A 22657-nucleotide genomic window follows, 5' to 3' on the forward strand; every position below is an offset into this window, starting at 1 on the left:
CGCTGTAAATTAAATCACTAAATCCCCATTGAAAACAACGGGCTCCGTCGCCATAGACTTTCAATGGCAAACCGCCGCTGTTGGCAGCTATGGGAATTCGCCGCCATAGACTTTCAACGGGGCGACGCCGCCGTTGAAGTCAATGAGGGTTTTCCGCCATAGCCGGTCAATGGGGTTTGGCCGCCATTGGAGTCTAAGGGAAAAGTCCCGAACCTTCTAGGGGGTCCATACTCCGTCGGGTTGGTCCAAGAGGGTCAAGGATGGTTCTGCAGCGATGCCGGAGCAGTGACTACAAATACCCCAAACCCTGATCCTCTGGGCCCTCCGGAACCGGAGCTATGGATTACCAAATTTCAGCTTTTGACACTTTGCCGTTTTCCTGAGCCGTTTCTGCCGCCGCCATTGGAACCTATGGCGCGACCCGCTCTTCTCGGTTCGACCCTTATCGGGGGTCAAGGATACGGGGACCTGGTTGTGGTCGAGTGGGGGGAGGTCTAAGAACTAGGGGCAGAAAGAATTTTATTTCTAGGTGCTCTAGAACTGTTTATTCCCACGCCACTTGTCGTTGAACTTGACTTGTTAAGTGATCAAAGCTCTCCTATTGAAAATGTATCCGCTTTGCGGTTAAGCGGTTTGGACGGCAGCCAACTCGTTCCTGGAAAGCTCTTTCGAGGATTCTCCATTGAAGTCAATGGGCCCATTGATTTACAATGGGAAACCGCCGCTCTTCCTTTGGACGCCATCTGCTGGTCTTCTCAGGAAACAGGACTCAACAGCAAGATTCGCCATTGAAACACATGGAGCCTCAATGGCGGCCTATGGGAGCCTGCAAAATGGTGCCTGAAAGGCGGGAACATTACACAAAGGGCTATAATCACTAAACAACTATTAACCCTTGTGCTCCCAGATGGATCCTAGTGTGTGTGTGATGCAGACACTGATTAAACCAGATGTTACAATAAAACAGGGGAACAGGGGAATACACATTTACATGTCCTAACAAGGGTTAAATCACAGTTCTGGACCTCAGCCCAGTTAACCCCTTGTCTCCCTGGTGAGGTCAGGGGATGGCCAAATGGGGTGTAACCCCTTTAATCTCGGGCCACCCCCTCTCTCCCTCTACACCTCCCCTTCTTAATGGGTGACCTGTGGCCCACTGGCCCTAACGGGGAGTGGGGCACTGCTGGCACCATTAATGAATTCAGTCTCAGAGGGATAGTCCTGGCGTGAAAGTCCATCAGCATTGCTGTTTTCACTGCCCTTTTTGTGTTTAATGGTAAATTCAGAATCTTGCAAAGCCAAGCTCCATCTCAGCAACTTGGCATTCTCCCCTGATACCCTCTGTAGCCAACTCAGGGGATTGTGGTCTGTGATGACCGTGAAAGCCCTCCCATATACATAGGGCTGGAGCTTTTTGAGTGCCCACACAATGGCCAAGCACTCCTTCTCAATGGTGGCATATGCCACCTCCCTGGGGAGCAGTTAGCGACTGAGGTACACCACAGGGTGCTCTTTGCCGTCGTCCCCCACCTGGCTCAACACAGCCCCAACTCCAAAGTCTGAGGCATCAGTCTGAATAAGAAAATGCTTGGTATAGTCTGGGACAGCCAGTATAGGGGCTCCAGCAAGCGCAGTTTTCAGGGCCTGGAAAGCAGTTTCACAGGCAGGAGTCCAGGTAATAAGCACAGGCAGTTGCTTCTTAGTCAGATCAGTCAGGGGTTTGGCCATGGTGCTGTACTGTGGGACAAATTTCCTATAGTACCCTGCGGTGCCCAAAAATGCCATGACCTGTTTCTTGGTTTTTGGAACAGGCCACTCAACTATGGCTTCTACCTTGGCTGGCTCTGGTTTGAGATGCCCTCCACCCACCCTGTGCCCTAAGTACAGGACTTCTGCCATCCCTACCATACACTTAGTGGGTTTTAAGGTAAGCCCAGCCTCCCTGATCCTATCCAGCACTGCAGTTACATGTCCTATGTGGGATTCCCAGGAACTACTAAAGACAGCAATGTCATCTAAGTAAGCCCTGGCATAGCTCTACATCCCTTCCAGTAACCTATTGACCAGGCGTTGAAAGGTAGCCGGGGCATTCTTCATCCCAAATGGCATCACCAAAAACTCATAGAGGCCACTTGGAGTGATGAATGCTGACTTCTCCCTAGCCTCCAGGGTCAGTGGGATTTGCCAATAGCCTTTGCTCAAATCCATGGTGGTCAGATACTTTGCCCCCACTAGTTCATCTAGTAACTCATCCATGCGGGACATGGGGTAAGCATCTGACACCGTCCCAGCGTTGAGCAACCGGTAGTCCACACAACACCGGGTGGTCTTGTCCTTCTTAGGAACTAGGACTACTGGACTTGCCCAAGGGCTCTGGGACGGAGTAATTACCCCTAGGGTCAGCATCTCCTCTATCTCTCTCTCCATACTTGTCTTGACCTCTGCTGACACTCTATAAGCATGCTTATGCAGAGGCTGCAGGTCCCCTGTGTGTACTGGGTGTTTTGTGAGATGTGTGGTCCCTGGCATGTCAGTGAAGAGGGCGCTAAACTGAGCTAGCATGTCCCTGGCTTCTCCTTTCTGCCTAGCACTCAACTGTGCCCCTATCTCTACCTGCTCTACAGTGTTTCCCTGCCTAGCCTCCCCTAGGAGATCAGGCAGAGCATTGCTCGCCGGATCCTCCAGCAGTGGGCTACAAATGGCCAGCACTGCTCCCATACTCAGTGCTCTGTATTCTTTCAACATGTTGATGTGGTATGTCTTGTGCCTCTCAGGCGCTACCTGTACAACATAGTTGCACTCATTCCCCTTTCGGATAACCGAGTACTGTCCCGACCAGGCAGCCATCAGCTTGTTCTCCCGAGTGGGTTTGAGAACAAGCACCTGCTGTCCTGGGATGAATTCTCTGCTACGGGCCTGCCGGTCATACCATTGCTTTTGCTTGGTCTGAGCGGACCTGAGGTGGTCCTGGGCCACACCCATGAGCATCTCTAACCGGTCTCTGAGATCTACTACATACTGGATCACTGAAGCATCAGTAGCAGTAGCCTCCCCTTCCCCTCCCTCATGGAATAGGTCCAGAGGTCCACGTACCCTGCGGCCATATAGTAGTTCGAAGGGGGAGAAGCCTGTAGATTTTTGTGGTACCTCTCGGTATGCAAACAGCAAGTGCTGCAGGTGAATCTCCCAGTCTTTCCCCTCCGCCTCTATAAAGGTCCGAAGCATCTGCTTCAGGGTACCATTAAACCTCTCACATAATCCGTTTGTCTGGGGATGGTAAGGAGTAGTGCGCCGGTGCTGTACACCGCAGGCATCCCAGAGACAATGTAACAGTTCACTCATGAACTGCGACCCCTGATCGGAAACCTACCCTAGCAAAAATGTTCAGCAAAGCTGCTGCCACTGTCTTGGCACTTATGGTGCCAAGCGCTACCGCCTCAGGGTACCGGGTGGCAAAATCCACCACCGTGAGGATGTAGCGCTTCCCTGACCTGCTAGGAATCATGAGGGGTCCTATAAGGTCCATCGCTACCTTCTGGAAGGGTTCCCCTATTATCGGTAGGGGTTTCAGGGGTGCCTTCACACCGTCGCCCGCCTTACCCCCTCGCTGGCAGGCATCACAAGAGTGGCAGAAATTGCTCGCATCTCGGGATGCCCCCGGCCAGTAGTAACGCTGTAACAACCGGGCTCGCGTTCTGGTGACCCCCTGATGTCCCGCTAATGGAATAGAGTGAGCTACCCGTAACAATTGCTGTCGGTACCCCTGGGGCACTACTAGCTTTCGCTTACCGGTCAATCCCTCCTCTATCCCCGGGTTCCCTTCTTCTCTGTATAGGATTCCCTTATGCCATAGGCAGCGCTCAGTGCCCTCCCCTGCCTGAGATTCGGACACCCGAAGTCTCACGCCGGCCAGGGTAGGGTCTGCCTTCACTGCCTCCCTAAACTGGGCTCCTAAGTCTGGCCACCCCCCATTCATGTCATTGTCAGGGGAAGGGGACAAAGTGAGAGGGAACATTAAGTCAGCCTGTGGTTGCAACTGATCCTGGCTTATCTCCCTGGGCTCCTCTGCGCCCTCCGCTAACGTTGGTCCCAAAGGCTGGGGGACTGGTGCGGCCGCCGCCGGCATTGCCGCGGTCTGGCTCCGGGTAACCGTCGCCACTGCAGCAGGCTGGGGCACACGGTCGTAGGTGCAGGTCATCGGTCCCAGGTCGTTGCCCAAAAGAATGTCGGCATCCAAACCGGGTAAAACCCCCACCTCCCGCACACCCTTGCCCACCCTTGCCCACCCCCCAATCCAAAAAGATGCGGGCCACCTGCAGGAAACGTGGCTCTCCGTCGGCCACAGTGATCTGCATCCCAGGGCCTGGGAGCAATTCCTCTGGCCGGACCATATCAGGTCGGACCAGGGTCACTGCAGCTCCTGAATCCAGCAAGCCGACTGCTTGCCGGTCACCGACTGTGACCGGGGTAAGATGTTTGCTCCGGCCGTCCGTCTGCTGCAGGTCTGCGCCGAGATGTCCTCCGCTCCTGGCTGTAGGCACCGATGAAACCGGGGTTGGGGTGACATGGGACGTCTCGCTGGGAGTTGTTTCCATGACCGGTCCTGGTTCTTTGGTGGAAGCCACCCGCACGCAGGCTACCGGCTTCGCAGCTGGGGTGCATTGCCCCCGATGGGGTCCGTTGGAATGCAGGGGTTCCGGGCAATCTGGTCTGAGGTGACCAGTGCTATTACAATTGTAGCACCGGCGCTCATGCCGGAGCTCTCCCGCCTTCTGTGAACTGCTGCCCGCGGGCGGCTTTTGGGTCCACTGGGGGGGTACTCACAGCTTTCTTGGCCGGCACCGGTGCAGTCGCCGCTTTGGCTGGTACCTTGGCGGTCATCTGGGACCGGCTGACCACATAGTCATCTGCCTTCCTTGCCGCCTCTGTGTAGGTCTTGGGGTTTTTATCATACACACAAGCTCTCACCGCCGGCGGGCACTGCTGCATGAGCTGCTCCTGAAAGTTGAGGTCCAGCAGGCGTTGGTAAGTCCTGGCCTCAGAGCCCTCCACCCAGTGTAGCCCGTACAAAGCCATGCGGGTCACATAAGTGACATAGGTCTCCTGAGGCTGCCTCTCCTCCAGCCGGAATTTACCCCGGTAACCTTCAGGGGTAAAACCGTGCTGCAATAGCAAAAGTTCTTTCAGATGGTCATAGTCATCAGCAAACTCCTCTGTAAGCGCCATCAATGTCTGTTTAGCCAAGCCGGAGAGTAGCGGGTCCAGGCGTGCAACCCTATGCTCGGGAAGCACCTTGTACCGCCGGCACTGCGTTTCAAAGTTCCTTAAAAACATGTCGATCCGATCAGTGCCTTCCACGTACTTGGTGAGACTGTGCTTGTCCAGTTGGAGTTCATCTTTGCGGGGTTGGACCGGGGGGCAATAAGCGGGTCTATTCACTGCCTTTGAGGGAAACTTTAGCCGCTCCTCCGCTGTCCCTCGGTCTCCCCACTTGGTGATCAGTGTTAACATGTCGGGGGTAAACGGACTGGTGGCCGCAGCCATCAGTGCCCCTCCTGTTGCACTTGTCCCAGGAGATGCACTTGTCCCCTCACCGGGATTCTGCCTCTCCGGCACTGGGTTCAGTCCCTGATCTCCGGGCGGCTGTATAAGGGCAAGCTGAGCCGTAGCATGAGACTCTGCCCGTTCGGCTTCATATGCCGTGATTGCGACAACAATGTCTTCGACCTCCTGGTCCTCATGTTCCAGTCCATATTCACGGCACTTGTCTTTTAGCTGATTTCTAGTTCTCAGGTAGTAGATGTTTTCCGCTTCACTCATGGTTCTGGGTCGCAGCAGTGAGGTGGTGTGACAACTTGCATTACTTGTTGCACTAACGTGTGTTCAATATCTTTAGACCCAGGAACTTGCAATTACCATCAAGTTCCCACTAGATCACAGTACCCCGCAGAATACTGTAATCCAGGTCCAGTTCAATCCCACCGCTGCCACCAGTTAACTTAATAGCCTGTGACGATAGCCTGTCACAGGTATTAAGGTTACACAAATCACTGGGTTGAACTGAACGAGGCTTAGATAAAATAAAGTATATTTATTCCTTTGGATAGGTGAACACACGAATAATACAGTAACAGACAAGAAGTACACTTACTTTGGGGATGGGGAATGAGAAGTATGAAGCATAGCAATTCTCTCGCAATCAGGTCACAATTCAGATGATATCCGAAGACAAAGGATAAAGGGTGGACAACAGTTTATAAACCTTTTGTGCCCTATCCTTAACATTGAGTACAGTGGATTGGTTTTCAATTAACTCTAGCCACTCATTAACGTGGGAACACATTTTGACACATGCCCCCCTGCTAGTTGGTACATGCGCAGTAGAGCTCTGGGGTCTCATTTCTGTAACCCCTCCTCTGCATCAGGAATGCCAGCTAGTCTAGCAGATTGGATTCCTGGCAGGATATGCTTTGTTGTGAGGTGTGAAATGGAACACTTGAAGACTGCTCTGGTTTTAGTAATCTCCGCCCTCATGCAAACAGTGGAGGTGACAAAATCCTTTGAACCATACTTAAGTCCTAGACATTGGGTCGCCTTTCTGGCCATATGCTACCCTGGTATGCAAAGGAATTTCCTCTGGGTTTTACCATACCTTGGAACACAGTATGAAAGATAAAACATAAACATATTAAAATATCCGGTTCCGTTGGGTCCAGCAGGTCCAAACTTCCCAGTTCTCAATGCCGGAACTGGGACACCCTATGGTCGAATTTGAGACTTGCTACGACCTTCGGAACCAGAGATACACAAATACACTTAAAACCGTTTCACATTTTAATACAAAAATCTCCGCTGTAAATTAAATCACGGTTTTTCACTAAATCCCCATTGAAAACAACGGGCTCCGTCGCCATAGACTTTCAATGGCAAACCGCCGCCGTTGGCAGCTGTGGGAATCCGCCGCCATAGACTTTCAACGGGGCGACGCCGCCGTTGAAGTCAATGGGGGTTTTCCGCCATAGCCAGTCAATGGGGTTTGGCCGCCATTGGAGTCTAAGGGAAAAGTTCTGAACCTTCAAGGGGGTCCATACTCCGTCGGGTTGGTCCAAGAGGGTCAAGGATGGTTCTGCAGCGATGCCGGAGCAGTGACTACAGATACCCCAAACCCTGACTTCTGGGCCCTCCGGAACCGGAGCTATGGATTACCAAATTTCAGCTTTTGACACTTTGCCGTTTTCCTGAGCCGTTTCTGCCGCCGCCATTGGAACCTATGGCGCGACCCGCTCTTCTCGGTTCGACCCTTATCGGGGGTCCAGGATACGGGGACCCGGTTGTGGTCGAGTGGGGGGAGGACTAGGAACTAGGGGCAGAAAGAATTTTATTTCTAGGTGCTCTAGAACTGTTTATTCCCACACCACTTGTCGTTGAACTTGACTTGTTAAGTGATCAAAGCTCTCCTATTGAAAATGTATCCGTTTTGCGGTTAAGCGGTTTGGACGGCAGCCAACTCGTTCCTGGAAAGCTCTTTCGAGGATTCTCCATTGAAGTCAATGGGCCCATTGACTTACAATGGGAAACCGCCGCTCTTCCTCTCGGACGCCATCTGCTGGTCTTCTCAGGAAACAGGACTCAACAGCAAGATTCGCCATTGAAACACATGGAGCCTCAATGGCGGCCTATGGGAACCTGCAAATGGTGCCTGAAAGGCGGGAAAATTACACAAAGGGCTATAATCACTAAACAACTATTAACCCTTGTGCTCCCGGATGGATCCTAGTGTGTGATGCAGACACTGATTAAACCAGATGTTACAATAAAACAGGAGAACAGGGGAATACACATTTACATGTCCTAACAAGGGTTAAATCACAGTTCTGGACCTCAGCCCAGTTAACCCCTTGTCTCCCTGGTGAGGTCAGGGGATGGCCAAATGGGGTGTAACCCCTTTAATTCCGGGCCACCACCTCTCTCCCTCTACAGACGGACATTGAGTTCTCGCCAATTTTCCATTAAAGAAGCTTCCGTCTGCTTCTCAGTAGAGCTAATGATGAGTGGAGATGTTAGTCACACGAACAATGTGCATGATCACTGGCGTTAAATCAATGGCAACAAAGACTTTATAAACATGTAAATATATTGAGGCGCTTTGCACTGACTTTGTCTCCGTTAATATCTTGTTGGTCAGTAAGTGTAACTATAGAGAATAAAGTGATATTGTGCACAACTAGATAACCATCAAATAATATTCTTGGAATACCCACTGTGAAAGTAAACACCACTTTAGTGATAATAATACAAAATCATAGGTATATAATCGGAGCATGTGCTGTCGTCTGCTGCTGTTGATATTAGAGTGGCTCAACACCCCTATACTACAGAAAAAATACAAGAAAAACAGCGCAATACACTATAATGAAGCATGTAAAGATAATAAAATTATATTTATTTGGTAATAATTCTGCGTACATCAAGGATTAAAAAACAAGCATTCCGGAGGCGCATGCGCGACGGACACGAGTATGGAAGTCTAGATCACTAGCTCCGTGCCGTGCGTACAATAAAACACCATAAAAACACCCCAAAATCACCCAAGCACAATTAAAAAAGCTGACCAGCACTGTCGGAACGTGCGGAGATGACACCAAAGAAACCCGCGAGTCAAAAGCGGCCGAAAATCGCCGATGTCAGGGATTACTTCGGCGGGCCAGGAGCGGGAGAAATGGCGCCGGTTTAAAATCCGGACACCGACACGGAGCTGGAGGGAGAGGAGGAAGGGGCCTATAACCCGGCTTTTTTGCCGGTCAGGAGATGCGACTTCGAGAGGCTTTGCAACGACTTGAAGTCTCTCCTACAAGCGGACATTAAAGAGGTCAAGCGGGAAGTGGGCACATCATAATAAGAATCCCTCTTCTTTATTATATAAAGGCATTAAATATGTTCCCTTAAACAGAAGGGGTGGTGATAGGGTTAAGGATCTCTCTGTCCAGGAGACTTTTTGGATCCATAAGTTAGAGACTCTGGTCCCCAAGGGGCTGAATGAGGACATTGACGTCTGGTGTCTTTACTGATTTTTTTTCTCTGGTGACAGTTTAATGCATTAGATGACTACTTGTTGCAACTTTGCTGCAGCAACTAATGTTCCGCTTTGCTTTCATATATTGAACTGATCTCATTGATCTATTGAGCTTTATTTAGTACGTCTATTTTTTTACTAATGGTTGTGTTTTATTTCAGAATTCCACTCGGTTATATTTGTGCCATATTTTATGTGTGTATCCATATGTTAATTTATGTTATAGTTGAGTTGTTTTGCTTTTGTGTGTATCTGTATAATCAGTATAATTATGCATTCAGCTGCTAGTTAATTAATTAATTGTGATGGTGGATGACAATTGGCCAAATGATAACCAATCCATGTGAACCATTGGGTATTTAAACCTTGATGCAATTTAATACAGGAATATTCCCTGAAGAAGTGGCATTGCGCCATGAAACGCGATGGATTTTCCTGTATTAATACTGAATCCTAAAGGCATAAATCCCATATACTTGGGCACCACTGAAGTTTTTTCCCAGGATATACTCCAAACCAGCGTTTTAACTAGATCTCTTTTGCTCCGATCGCCATTGCTGGGCGTGTCGAAGGTGAGACTACTGAATCACTGTGTATGGAGTATACCTAGAGAGCCCAGATGGTAAGCAGTACCTAGTGTTTACCTATCACGTCGACTCCTGTGATGTCATCTTCTGACGCCCAATTTGCGGAGTGTTTCCTCGATCGGCACGCATGCTGACTAGAGGAAGGGGGGTCCGTGCCCACTTGCGAATTTGGACGTTGTTTCCACACTACAAGACACTGTTGCCATCACGGAGAGGAACCAAACTCAAGGGGACTAATCACCAAGGAGGCCGAACGGTGTCATCATATGAGAGGTCACCCACCTACCTGAGGTGCATCCCACAGTTCCAGAAGCTGACGATTGCCATACCGAGGGTGGAGAGAGAGTGATCCCATCAGCCCCGTTCCAGTGTTTGGTAACACGTGTCTTGGTGCACAGAATGCTTGTTTTTTAATCCTTGATGTACACAGAATTATTACCCAATAAATATAATTTTATTATCTTTACATGCTTCACTATTGCGTATTGCGCTGTTTTTCTTGTATTTTTGGGGGTCAGTAAGTGATTTGGAGATTATTGGTGTGAGAAGTTATTTGACGCAGTATTGTAACGGGATTAAATCCTGAGATTTACAGTCACATTTGGAAGATAACACAACGTTCTGCTATAAGAATGTGCTATTAAGTCTATGCTTATAAAATGTAAAATACCCATTGTGTTGGCATACATTTAGCTTTGAAGATATGCATTAACCTCATATAACGTCTGTTCCTCTTATACCTGATGTCAGGATATGAGCCCTGATTTAATGAGCTTTGTGCATCAATCACAGAGTCTCTACACAGACGTGAGGCAGATATGATCACTTATTGTCCTATTTATGACTGAGTAGTAATAGGTAATAGGGTGTCACACTTTAGTGAATATTCTCTATAGGTACCGTATATTCACTCATGGCCATAAGTGAATAATAATTCCTTGGGTACTTTAATGCAGGGGTGCGCAAACTTTTTGCCGTGCGCCCACCTGACGGCTCTCACTTCTTGCTCACGCCCCCCTTACCTGGTCTAAAGCGTCAAATGACGCATAGGGTTATGTGACGTAATGTCGCGTGTCCCCGTGGCTTCATTTCACACCGCGTTGCCATGGCGCCGTGTCACCAAAGCCGTCTGAATCACCGTAAGTGAAGTTGAAGAGGCCTCACGCGATCCCCCAGTATTTTATTTAAATGCCTTGGGGAAAAGCGCAAAAAAATTGTGCCCCCCCCCCCCACTTTGCGCACCCCTGCTTTATAGCATTTTTTATATCCCTACATTGGAAAAGGAATATCTTGCTGGGACTCACACAGGGTTGTCATTGTTTGGTGAGTTTCCAATACGGACCTCGGCTCTTTCCAGTCGCTCCGAACAACAGTCCTGTCTGTTCACTATAACAATAGGTCCAATGCTATAGCTATTTTTCAGGTCCAGCATCCACCAGGGATTTTTTTCCTTCTTGGTGTTAGAACAAGAGCCTTGATGATAATTTCCTTCACGGTTCCCATCTATGCTTTGGTTGGCGTATCCCATTGGATTATGGGCGTAGACGGAACTCTGGGTTGCTTCCCCATTTCTTGCTAAATTTGCAGCTGCAAGAGAAATATAACCGAAGTCTAAGAGATCTATTATTCCTGTTTAAAGTTGGATGTTTCGTTCAGCGTTTGAGATATAAAGTGTCCCGGAGATTAAAATGGAACCTCTCCACAGAGTATAAGGAGGGAGGTAAATTCGCAAAGACAAAAGATATTAAACGTCTGGGGATTTTCTTACCTCCTGGCTGAAGCTCGCAGGAAGGACCGCTGCCCTGCATTCCAAGCATGGATACAAAAAGCATAAGGAGCTTCATACTAAAGGGAGGAAAACACAGGGTCATCCGTAGACTTCATAAGAAACTGTTGAATAGTAACTAAAATCAACATTATGTGAGATATGGTTTAAGCAGGTTGTACTGTCATTGTATATTCCGTTAATTATGTACTAATCTATCCTTTACTAAGACATCAGTTACAATAAATGTTTTCTGTTGTGATAAATTAGGAGCACGTTTAGATGGCATTAACGCAGCCAGGATGCTCTGCCTAATATTGTTGAGGGATATTTTCTATTTTCCTGCACTGAGCTGGAGCTGATCCGTGGTTCCCCGATCACTTGGGACACCCTGGTAACTGCAGTACCAGCAACGGGTAAGAACATTTGCCTACTGCACACAGAATGGCTGCAGGGTCAGATTCAATTCGGCAGCCAATAGAAGGCTGCAACATCATCAGGAGTGGACTTTAAAATTTTATTTTGGTGACCACGTGGCCATGTGTGTGGTTTTCTGTGTCAACACCATTACACAAACTACAAATATATCTGGAACCAGGGACCGGGGAGCATTATTCTACAGTATTTACTAGCAGTATCCTTTTTAAAAACTTCACAAACATGACATTTCGGGAGGAAACCCCACACTTAGTCAGTTGATTTGGACTTTTACTGCCTCTTCCCCTTTGCATCATGGAAAGCATAAAACAGTGAGCAGGGGAGGGGAGGTCGGGGGTCATTACCTGGGATTTCCCAGCCTAACACCTATCATTAATCTAAGGAGGGATAATTAGGGAAACAGAACCAGAAATGTGACTGATTATACAGATAGTGCGAGATAGGTGGGAGTGAGATTATTGGTGAGCCAGAAATAGAGATCTAATAAGCTAGGAACTAAAATAAGCTAAACAATCATTCAAATAACACTCGTGTAACCATGCTGTAAAATGGCTACAGTCATCTCTCCTGCTGACAGTAAGGCCTGGTAAGTTATGGGCATGCCAGCAGTAATTATGGAGGTTTGCCCTCACACCTTGGTGAGGTGCCCTATGTATGGATGGGAGTGGTCACATGTTCTGAATCCATGATTAGTGATGTCAGAGTTGTGCCAGCCCCCAGAGGATACATAAAGCACAGCACTGCTCAAAAGTTGGTGTTCAGAGGATCATCAGTAGAGTTCAGTTTGTTGGTTGGAGGAGACAGCTTATAATACTGTGACCAGGGACCTAGCACAGGGAATATCTCCCTAAGGGGAGATAGGGAATCCACCTATTTGGGGAAGGACACCTTTCAAAGGGAAGTGCGGTGAACAGGAGAAGCTAAGTACACCCACAGTGAGGGGCTGCTGGCCCGCCGCAAATCAATAAAGATGATCCTGTTAAACCATACCCTCATGTGTAAGTGTGGAGTGATTACACAGAGGAGAGCACCACAGAGGAGTTCCTCACCAGGACCATCCACAAGCGGACGCTGGGATCCTGATGAGGTGGAGGCGCTGCACTGGATATAGGAAGGACTCATGCACACTACCTCGGCTGCCTGTCTGGGTTGGCAATCCCCACACAACATCATGCGGGAGACTCAGGAGTCCTGTTGCCAACCGGTGCACCACCAGACACTACACTGTAATGGGGACTGGTTAGACCACAGGGGCCAATGTGAGATTGGGTGGGTCAGGCTAGGCCAGAAAATCCATTACAATTGGAGGCGCTGCTGAGATATGTAGACCTGTCAACAAGACAGGCTTTTGCTAGGTCACTTGGAAACAGGGAGAGTATCTGCTGCCACTTTGTGCTGCGTTGGGACGGACCTAGGGGTAGTCAGGGGGCTGATGGAGTTTGTCAGTTCGCAGGGACGACCTATGGGCCTGAAAGGAGTTGGGGGTTTGGAGCCGGGCTATAGCTGTCCTAGTCACCTTGAGGCTGTGCTAGTTGGTAGGATGCCTAAAGGGATAGCCTGTTAACGTGGTCAGGAATTCTGGAGAGGGTCTGCGCTAGGCTAGCCAACAGTAGGTAGACGCCCAAGTACTGCATGGAAGAGCCAGAGTACTCTAGCCCATTCCAGACCACTTACCGAAGGGAGCACAGACTGGGAGGAAGGAGATACAGCAGACACAGAGAGAGTGAGCCTAGCCTGAGGTAGTGCAAACACGAGTCCAGCCTACATTAGGTACACAAGGTGGTGCATCAAGGTAATCTTTATTGTACCGGTTTGGTAGCTGCCCCGCAGAGAGGAGCTCCATGTACAATAATTATAAGTGCAGTGAAAGAATGGCGACCGCAAGAATGGAGGATCCGCGCGGTGCGGAAGGTCCAAGATGGCGGACGGAGGATAATAAAGAGAGCGCACATGGCGTGTGTGCGGGTGAAGAGCATGCTAAGGAAATGACTTTCACGAGCCTGCTGTGGAGTGGTGCTAAGGCTGTAGCTGCACCGTTTTGGTCCTGCCTAGGATCACAGGGTACTACCCTGGAGGACAGTGTTGAAGACATTATTGTAATGTGTGGTGAAAAAGAAGGATCTGCTTGCCAGCCGGTGAGCGCTATACAAAGAGCTACCTCGGTAGCTGAAGTAATTGGAAAAACAAACCAAAATGGCGGTTCCCGCTTCCCTGGGAGACCACGTGGGCTCGTTGCAGAGAATTCTGCAGTTGCAAAAGTTGCAGACAGTTGGCCGGGATTGGCGCCAAAGAGAGAACCCCACCCTGTGGGGTTGTAGTTGCGCGAAAGCTGTGGCCGCGCCCTCCAGGACTGTGACAGGCTCAGAGCCAATTATGGGCCATAACGTGAATCTGTGGGACCCTCCCCAAATATTCACCAGGGGGAGGGGTCTCTACCTCTGCCAAGCGAGACCTGAGTTGTCTGAGGGAGGAGCTGGATGTGAGCTTCCTGTCCCACAGTTGCGAGGAGCTGGTGAACAGGAGAGACCACTGTGCAAGGTGTCTCCCGTAACCAGCACTCCAAAGAGCGAGATGGACATTGGGGTATATCCCTATTCATTGCCAGGAGGCTTCCTGGTAGTCAAGGCTGGGGACAAAGAGACATTGCGGTGCCTGTGCATGCAGTGCAGGTTACCCGGCGGAGAAGCTAGCACAACGGCAAGGTGTCCCCAATGTGGCATCCACTACCTAGGGGCCATGCAGCCCTTCGTACCAGGGCAGACCGAGGAGGCGGGAGCGGACACAGCCATGCTGACGACTGAAGCCCCGTGCGTGGCCTGCACCAAACCAGTTGATCCCGGAGAATGGGGATCGCTCCTAATGATTGCAACGGAGCCTAGGGAGAAAGGGGCCTGCAACCGCGGTGAGAACCTGGTACCTCACCGTCGGTCCCCTGCGGGAGTGCCACTCCCCGAGTCGGAGTTCGGCTCCTCGAAAGAGGAACAAGCGACCCTAACGACGGTGGTGATGCACCTACCGGCGGACCACTACAGCGGTGCTGGAAAAGAACCGGCACTTACCTGTGTCGCGGTGGAGCGGAGTCTCGTGTCGCCGGTGCAGAAACAACCTGAGAGGCGGAGTCCCATGGCCGTGGTGACTGGCGAAGCATACGGCGGAGGAGGAACCATCCCGAGCCGACGGACCGGTAAGCGACATCCTTGCCCTCCCCAGGCGCCGGTTGTGGCAACGGCGGAGAAAGGCCTAGCCCAGGCCCGGACGGAGCGGAGAGCAGAACCATCACTTCCGGCGGCGGATGTCGTTCTGGAAGAAGAGGTTTCGGTTCGGAGCCCAACACAAGATGGCGGCGGCGAATCCCGCGAGATCCAGGACATCACTTCCGGTGGGCACAGCGGAACCAGATGGAACAAGGACACGAGTAAACCGGAGTGCCAGTCCGATGGTACCGGGCAAGGTAGCGAACAGTTGCGGGTCGTAGCCCCGCGCATGCCGGTAGTATTTCCCTATGCCCAACCCCCGGCCATAGTTAAAGCCCCTGCCCCTGTCACTTTTTCCTATGGGTCCCGATCGAGCCAAGGGTGGTCTGGGGAGTCACAGGGCCGCGCTGATGAACGGACTGGGGAGAGCCTGGACTGGGGTGATTGCTTTACTTCTGAGGAGAGATCGGGGAGGGAAGTGTTAACCTATGTGAAGTCTCCTGGGGTGACTCCTACTGTAATCAAGCCTGTGGCTAACGGGGAAGTCAATCGTTATGGTATGCACACTCATACCAGTGGGATGTCTGGGAATTTGGGTAAAGTTGCTCGTGTTGTGCTTATTGCCAGGGAAACACCCTATGTACCTCCAGTGTCGGCAAGAATTGCCAGGGATCGCCAAAAGCTGTTACTTTATTTCCACCATCCAAGGGAGGGAGAAATTGAGTTTGAGATGGGTTCCACTGATGAGGATAGGGGATATAGTACTGATGAGGAGGAAGAAAATTGGGATTCTGATAGTTCCATAGAAGATTGGGATACTGATAGCTCTCTAGAGAATTGGGATCCTGAAGTGTTAGATGAGAAGTGGTGTAATCAAGAAAAGAGGTCTTACATTTCCAGGGAGTGCCTTAAGGAAGTGTATGGGCATGATCCTCTAAGTCCACTAGCATCCATGCCAGAGTTATGGGCTGATTGTGGGTGTCCAGTATGTCATCCAGAGTGTTACAGCATTGCTGCTCTAAACCCAGTGGACCATGCTGTGCGTAGGCCACCTTAAAAGGGTATGGTAGTACCACTAATGGATACTCCAGCAGGGAGTAATCCTGGTTGTTATACATCTACGTTAGGATGTATCTGTTACTATGTATGATGAAGATATGTACTGTAATGTTGTGACTAATTATGTATGTCATTCATTTTACAGTGCTTCCTGAAGAAAGGTACTTCAAATTTAGGTCCCAGCCGGGGACGGTGGGATTCACCAGGGGGAGAATGTAACCATTCTGTAAAATGGCTACAGTCATCTCTCCTGCTGACAGTAAGGCCTGGTAAGTTATGGGCATGCCAGCAGTAATTATGGAGGTTTGCCCTCACACCCTGGTGAGGTGCCCTATGTATGGATGGGAGTGGTCACATGTTCTGAATCCATGATTAGTGATGTCAGAGTTGTGCCTGCCCCCAGAGGATACATAAGGCACAGCACTGCTCAAAAGTTGGTGTTCAGAGGATCATCAGTAGAGTTCAGTTTGTTGGTTGGAGAAGGAGCAAGTCTGAGTACAGATTTGGGATGAGACAGCTTATAATACCAGGGACCTGGCACAGGGAATATCTCCCTAAGGGGAGATAGGGAATCCACCTATTTGGGGAAGGACACCTTTCAAAGGGAAGTGCGGTGAACATGAGAGGCTAAGTACACCCACTGTGAGGGGCAGCTGGCCCGCCGCAAGTCAATAAAGATGATCCTGTTAAACCATACCCTCGTGTGTAAGTGTGGAGTGATTACACAGAGGAGAGCACCACGGAGGAGTTCCTCACCAGGACCATCCACAAGCGGACGCTGGGATCCTGATGAGGTGGAGGCACTGCACTGGATATAGGTAGGACTCATGCACACTACCTCAGCTGCCTGTCTGGGTTGGCAATCCCCACACAACATCATGCGGGAGACTCAGGAGTCCTGTTGCCAACCGGTGCACCACCAGACACTACACTGTAATGGGGACTGGTTAGACCACTGGGGCCAATGTGAGATTGGGTGGGTCAGGCTAGGCCAGAAAATCCGTTACACTCGAATGACCTATTAAGAGCCCATATTATACCCATGTAGATCAGATAGATTCCTAGGTGCTTGAGAGGGCAGACAGAACATGCATACAGTATATTGGGAGTAATAATGTTGATACATTTTACTTTGTCGCAGTTTAATCGTAATTCAAGAGTTGGTGCCGCAGCTGGACGAGGAAGGGTAAATGTTAATACAGTCAAAGGTAAGAAACACATTAATTGTATTTTATTTAATTAAGTATGTTTTTTTTAGGATGCCCATTGACTAGCAATGTGATTATCTATGCCTCTTTCAGGGTATAGATAAACACATTGACAATCAATGCATTTTTTGTTGCAAATGTTTGTTTTTATTTAATTGTAATATATTGTATTTTTTTAATGCTTTTTTTTAGGTTGCCCATTCATTACGATTGTGGTAATCAATTGGTTTATTTGCAAATGTTTTTTTTAAATTTAAATGTAATATATTTTTAGTGAAACTTATGTGCTGGCACCTACCAAATGAAAATGTACCTGGGATAAATCACCATGATGGAGACGGAAGGGCAGCCCCGGAAGTGCTGGCAGAAGTGGCCTCCCATGCTCGTCGCACATGCGCAGGAGCCATTGCTAGCTGCTCGGCACTCCTGCGCAGTAGGCACCGGCCTGCACCTGCGCAGTAGTGGTGCAAAGTACGCCTGCGCAGTAGGGGCTGGATGTGCGCACCTGCGCAAAGGCTGCACAGGCGCAGAGGCAAAATACACACACACACAAAGACACACAGACACACACACAGGGACATACACACAAAGAGACACACACAGAGAGATCACACAAACACACGTACACACAGAGATGCACACACGCACAGAGACACACACACAAAGACACACACACAGACACAAACACAGAGACACATACACACACACAGGCAGGCACACACACACACAGGCACACACAGAGAGACATGCAAACACAGAGAAGCGCACATTCAGAGATGCACACACACAGAGATGCACATAAACACAGAGACACACACACAGAGACACACAGAGATAGACACACACACAGGGCCGTCAACAGAAATCGTGGGGCCTGGACAAACATTTTAAGCAGGCCCCCCCCGTGTCTGCGGTATTGCCCACCACCCTTCCCCCCCACCCCCCTTCCCCCCCACCCCCCATTTCACAAGTCACGAGCCCCCTCTCTTCCCCCCCCTTCCCATGTATTTCTCTCCCTTCCATCTCATCCCATCTTACTCTCCCGCCTCGCATGTATTTCTCTCCCCTGCTTCTCACTCTTACTCCCTCTTTTCCTCACTCACCACCTCTCTCCTCTCCCTCCGTCAATTATCCCACACTCACTCATTCCGCCCCCCTCACCCCACACACACACACAATTCCCCCCACAAGATATATACCAAAATTCTTCCCACCCCCCAATACTTTTTTACAAAAATCCCCACCCCCAAATATAAACAACCCCCACACAAATGCATACAAAAACCCCACTCCCCAATACACACATATATATATATACACAGTATATATATGTAGCCGCGACCCCTGATTCACCCTGAAAGAGCGGGAGGTTGCGCCTGCACAGAGCGAGTTGCTAAAAGCCCACGAAGGAGGAGAGTGCTAATTGGTGGGAGGGAGCAGACCCTTGTCCCAGCAGCCCCGCGGGGAGTGTCAGGTGAGAGAGTTGAGCCAATGGGCTGAGGAGGTGGAGGAGATATAGGGAGGTGGTTGTGCGCACGTGGAGGGAGAGGAGAGGAGACGGAGTGTCTGGTTAGGGGAGGTCAAGCCACCCCGGCGTAGGCCGTGTGCCCCAGGCCCAGTTAGGCCCTGAGTCACCGTAGAGACAAGCTGAGCTAGGGATCGCCATAGCGAGGTTCCTGTGCCCATAGTATCTTGAGACGTTGAGCAGGACTATATCATTGAGTGGGAGGTCTGGGCTCAGACCCCACTGTTGTTGCCGGAGTTCGGGTGGGATCGCCCCGGACTATCGCCAGAGAGAGAGGACGGTTCCGACGTGCGGAGCCCCTTTGTGAAGAGCGTAGCAGTTCCGGGTACCGGAGTACCCGGCAGGTATTTCAGCAAGTGCACCAACGGTACCATTCATTCATTCGGGACACAGTGGCTGCGCAGTCACCCATACACACATATAGTTGCTTATAGTTGAACAGAAGGACTAATCCGTTAAAGAGTGGAAACGGGGTGGGACCACCCGGTGGAGGGTTCGGGGAGTGTTGGCGTCCGCCGAGACGCATAATATTGTGGGCGTCCGCCGTGGCGCAAGGTAGTGTGGCGCCCGCCGTGGCGTGTTATAACGTGTCTCTGACTGGGATGTTATTGTGTGTACCTACATATAAGTTTTGCCTGCAAGTAAAGGAGGTTGGTTATGGTAATTGGCTGTGTGAGTGTAATTATTGCATATACGTCCTGCGAAGACCCACTCCCCCGCTGGCGGGAGCTGTCGCAGGTGGAGGCGCTGCACCCGTTATAGATATTGCGCGCACCCCAGGCTCTCCGTGGCAGAGACTCAGGCCCTGCGAGCCTTCAGGTACCACAGCACTGGGTAGCAGCTTGCTAGCGATAGGAAGTAGGGCTACATATATATATATATATATATATATATAATTAAAAAATAAATAGATGATACCGTTCTGTGGCTAACGAAATGCTTTTATTTGTGCGAGCTTTCGAGATACACTGATCTCTTCTTCCGGCGATGTTACAATGAATGAAGCAAGGATAACTTAAAAACAGTGTCTCTTGGAATGTTATCTGTGCTTCTCCTTCCCCCGGTGTGGATGTGTTTTATGGCTAGAGGTGTCAAAGGGTAACTGAAAGCAAGTGAAGAAAGAGTGTGTATGTGTATCAGTGTGAATAAAAATGAATGGAGAGCCCACAGTATAAACAGTGCTCTACACAAGGTGTGTGTGGAGTGAGAGGGATATAAATGGTGTGGGTGGGTGTGGAAATGTGAGAGTTTGTAGCACAACTTAAAGTGTGTGTGGATACTATGTGGTCCCTATTGGTGTATATGGATGGAAAAATAAGGAGTATTAGTATGTTTGAGAGACAGCTGTGTGTGCATACATATAGCACAGTATGTACAGACATGGCCTTTAGCGCTCATGGGAAGAGAGTTCGCTAGTGTCAGTAATGACTCATAAAATTTCGATCTCTGTTTAGGCCACTGCTAAGTGTCCCGAACAGTTGCATAAATTTGTATTCATGCAACTGTCTCTCTTTCGGGGTTTTAAGATTACCTTTGAGTATGGCAACCCTCAGATCGTTCATCTTATGGCCAGAGTCAGAGAAATGTTCGCCAACAGGACTGTCTCTTGTTCCGCGTGTGATGCTGTGGCGATGCAGGTTCATTCTCTTGTTTAGCCCCTGTCCTGTCTCACCTATGTAGTAGCAGCCCCCTGGGCATTTCATGCACATGATGAGGTACACGACATTGCTGGAGGAACAGGTGAACCCTCCTCTGATTTTGTATTCCCGATTCTTGTGTGGTATTTGTATTGTGTCCGCTGTGTAGAGCATTGCGCAGGTTTTGCATCTTGGGTCCTGGCATGGTTTTGTCCCGCATTCAGTTGTACTGCTGAATACTTTACTCCTCACCATAATATTCTTGAGATTATGGTGTTGTCTGTATGATAATAAGGGTGCTTCAGGGAAGACCTGTTGCAGTCTTGTATCTTCCTGGAGGATGGGTTGTAGTTTCCTGGCGATCTTGCGTAGGTCTCCTAGGTGTGGGTTATATGTGACCACCAAAGGAACCCTGTCGCTTGTCTCCTTCTGTTTGTATTCAAGGAGATCACTTCTTGGTATTCTGGTGGCTTTGTGAATTTGCTGGTCTACAATTCTGTGGTTATATCCACGGTTTATAAAGTCTGATCTCAAGGCCATAGATCTCCCCTTAGGCCCCAGCTAGGACCAACTCACCCTCAGCCTGTGGCAGCTACAGGGACGCCCCCTAGGATAAGGACAGCCTGCTTCAGTGAGGGTCACAGCCAGGAAGCGTGGGAATCCTGGCCACTGTTGTGTTGGTGATATTCCTCTCTGTAGCATCAGATGCAGAGATATTCTAATGGTGGATCACTCCAGGCAGGAGCTACCCACCGTTGAAGCGGAGGCGTCTTGGATCAGCTTCTGGATCAAGGGATCATTTCCAAGTGTTGGAAATCTGGACACACCCGGTAGGTACCTTCACCATACACCAAGTGCACCAACCATCATCTCAACATAGTGGGCAGCGCTGTCTCACACTGGGGTGGGGGACTCTTGGGACACTTGGGTATAGGGTATGAGGTTATGGCAAAGGGAGGTCAGTGTTACAGGGTGTTATGCCGGTGCTGCCCGCAGACCAGACCCGTCCCCTGAGCTGAAGGGGGAAGGGGTAATACACGCACCCGCAGCACAGAGAGCGTGTCCGGAGTGTGGTATAAAGTGTTGCCAGGCCAAGTGTAGTAAGGTAGACAATACTTGCCGGTACCGGTTGTAGAGATAGAGTGAAGAATGCCTTGCTGAGGTCAGGAAGTGGAGAGCGGAGATAGGTCGTAGTCCAAGCCGTGTTCAAGGGGTTACCAGAGTGAGCGTTGTCCAAGGAGTGCCGAGATCGAGAGCCAGAGGGGGTAGTCGTACAAGCCGCGTCAGAACCTGTGAAAACACTGAGAGAATCCAGAAGTACTTCCATACAGAGACTATGTTGAGCAAAGACTGAGAGCAGAGATAGATAAAGCAGGAAGGTGCAATGAGGAACAGAGGCGGGACAGGAAGAGCTACAGGGAAACACTGCAGATTGGTGCAGGCATAACAGGCCAGGTGAGTCTTGTTGGTAACCTGAGTATGCCCGTGCGGTGTGCGGGGGCAGAGCCTGAGGTCCGGGGGACGGGAAGAAGAGTGTGCAGAATGAGCGCGCTCCGTAACGCGTGTACGCGCGTGGACCGAGCCAGTGGATGGTGCAGGTGTGCGTGCGGGAGGGTGTGGGCGCGCCCGGCGCTGAGAAGAGGAATCGCTGAGGGAAGTGATCCCGCAACGGCGTCAGGGGCGGGGAGCCGCAGAGGCCGGTAAGGCAGGATTGTTTTGTGTGTCCAGGGACTCCCTGAGGGGAGAGAGTGCTCTGTGTGGGGAGCGCGGAGAACACCGATTCCTGACAGTACCCCCCTCTTCAGGAACGGCCTCAGGACGGTCCATGAACGGTTTCTCTGGAAAAAAATTCCTGAAGGACTTAAGAAGGGCCGGGGCATGAATGTCCTTTAAAGATCTCTCTTCAGGGCCAAAGCCCTTCCACTGCACCAAGAACTGGAGCTGGCCCCTGGAAAGGCGAGAATCCAAAAGAGAGTGAACTTCGTATTCCTCGTTATTTTGGACAGTAATGGGGTTCGGTTTACGAGTTTGATCCGGAAAGAAGTGACTGGTGATGAATGGTTTTAAGAGGTTTTAAGAGGGACACATGAAAGACATTGGGAATCTTCATACTGTGTGGTAGTTGGAGCCGGAATGCCACAGGATTGATTTGTTCACAAATAGTGAAGGGA

The 22657-nt window shown here is 50.1% G+C and overlaps 2 protein-coding genes across 2 annotated transcripts in view; one reads left to right on the plus strand and one right to left on the minus strand.

Annotated features, from left to right (window-relative positions):
* Positions 1–22657, plus strand: part of LOC142488078 (uncharacterized) — a 908622-nt gene that overhangs the window by 615168 nt on the left and 270797 nt on the right. The window lies entirely within an intron of this gene.
* LOC142475409 (uncharacterized) overlaps positions 1–22657 on the minus strand; it is a 62566-nt gene that overhangs the window by 6082 nt on the left and 33827 nt on the right. Inside the window, exons 5-6 of the mRNA XM_075581320.1 lie at positions 11429–11505; positions 10965–11247 (exon numbers count right to left, since the gene is read on the minus strand). Coding sequence (XP_075437435.1) covers positions 10965–11247; positions 11429–11505 — 360 coding nt within the window. The remainder of the gene's footprint in view (positions 1–10964; positions 11248–11428; positions 11506–22657) is intronic.

Source organism: Ascaphus truei, chromosome 2 (genome assembly GCF_040206685.1).
Source record: "Ascaphus truei isolate aAscTru1 chromosome 2, aAscTru1.hap1, whole genome shotgun sequence".
NCBI lineage: Eukaryota > Metazoa > Chordata > Amphibia > Anura > Ascaphidae > Ascaphus > Ascaphus truei.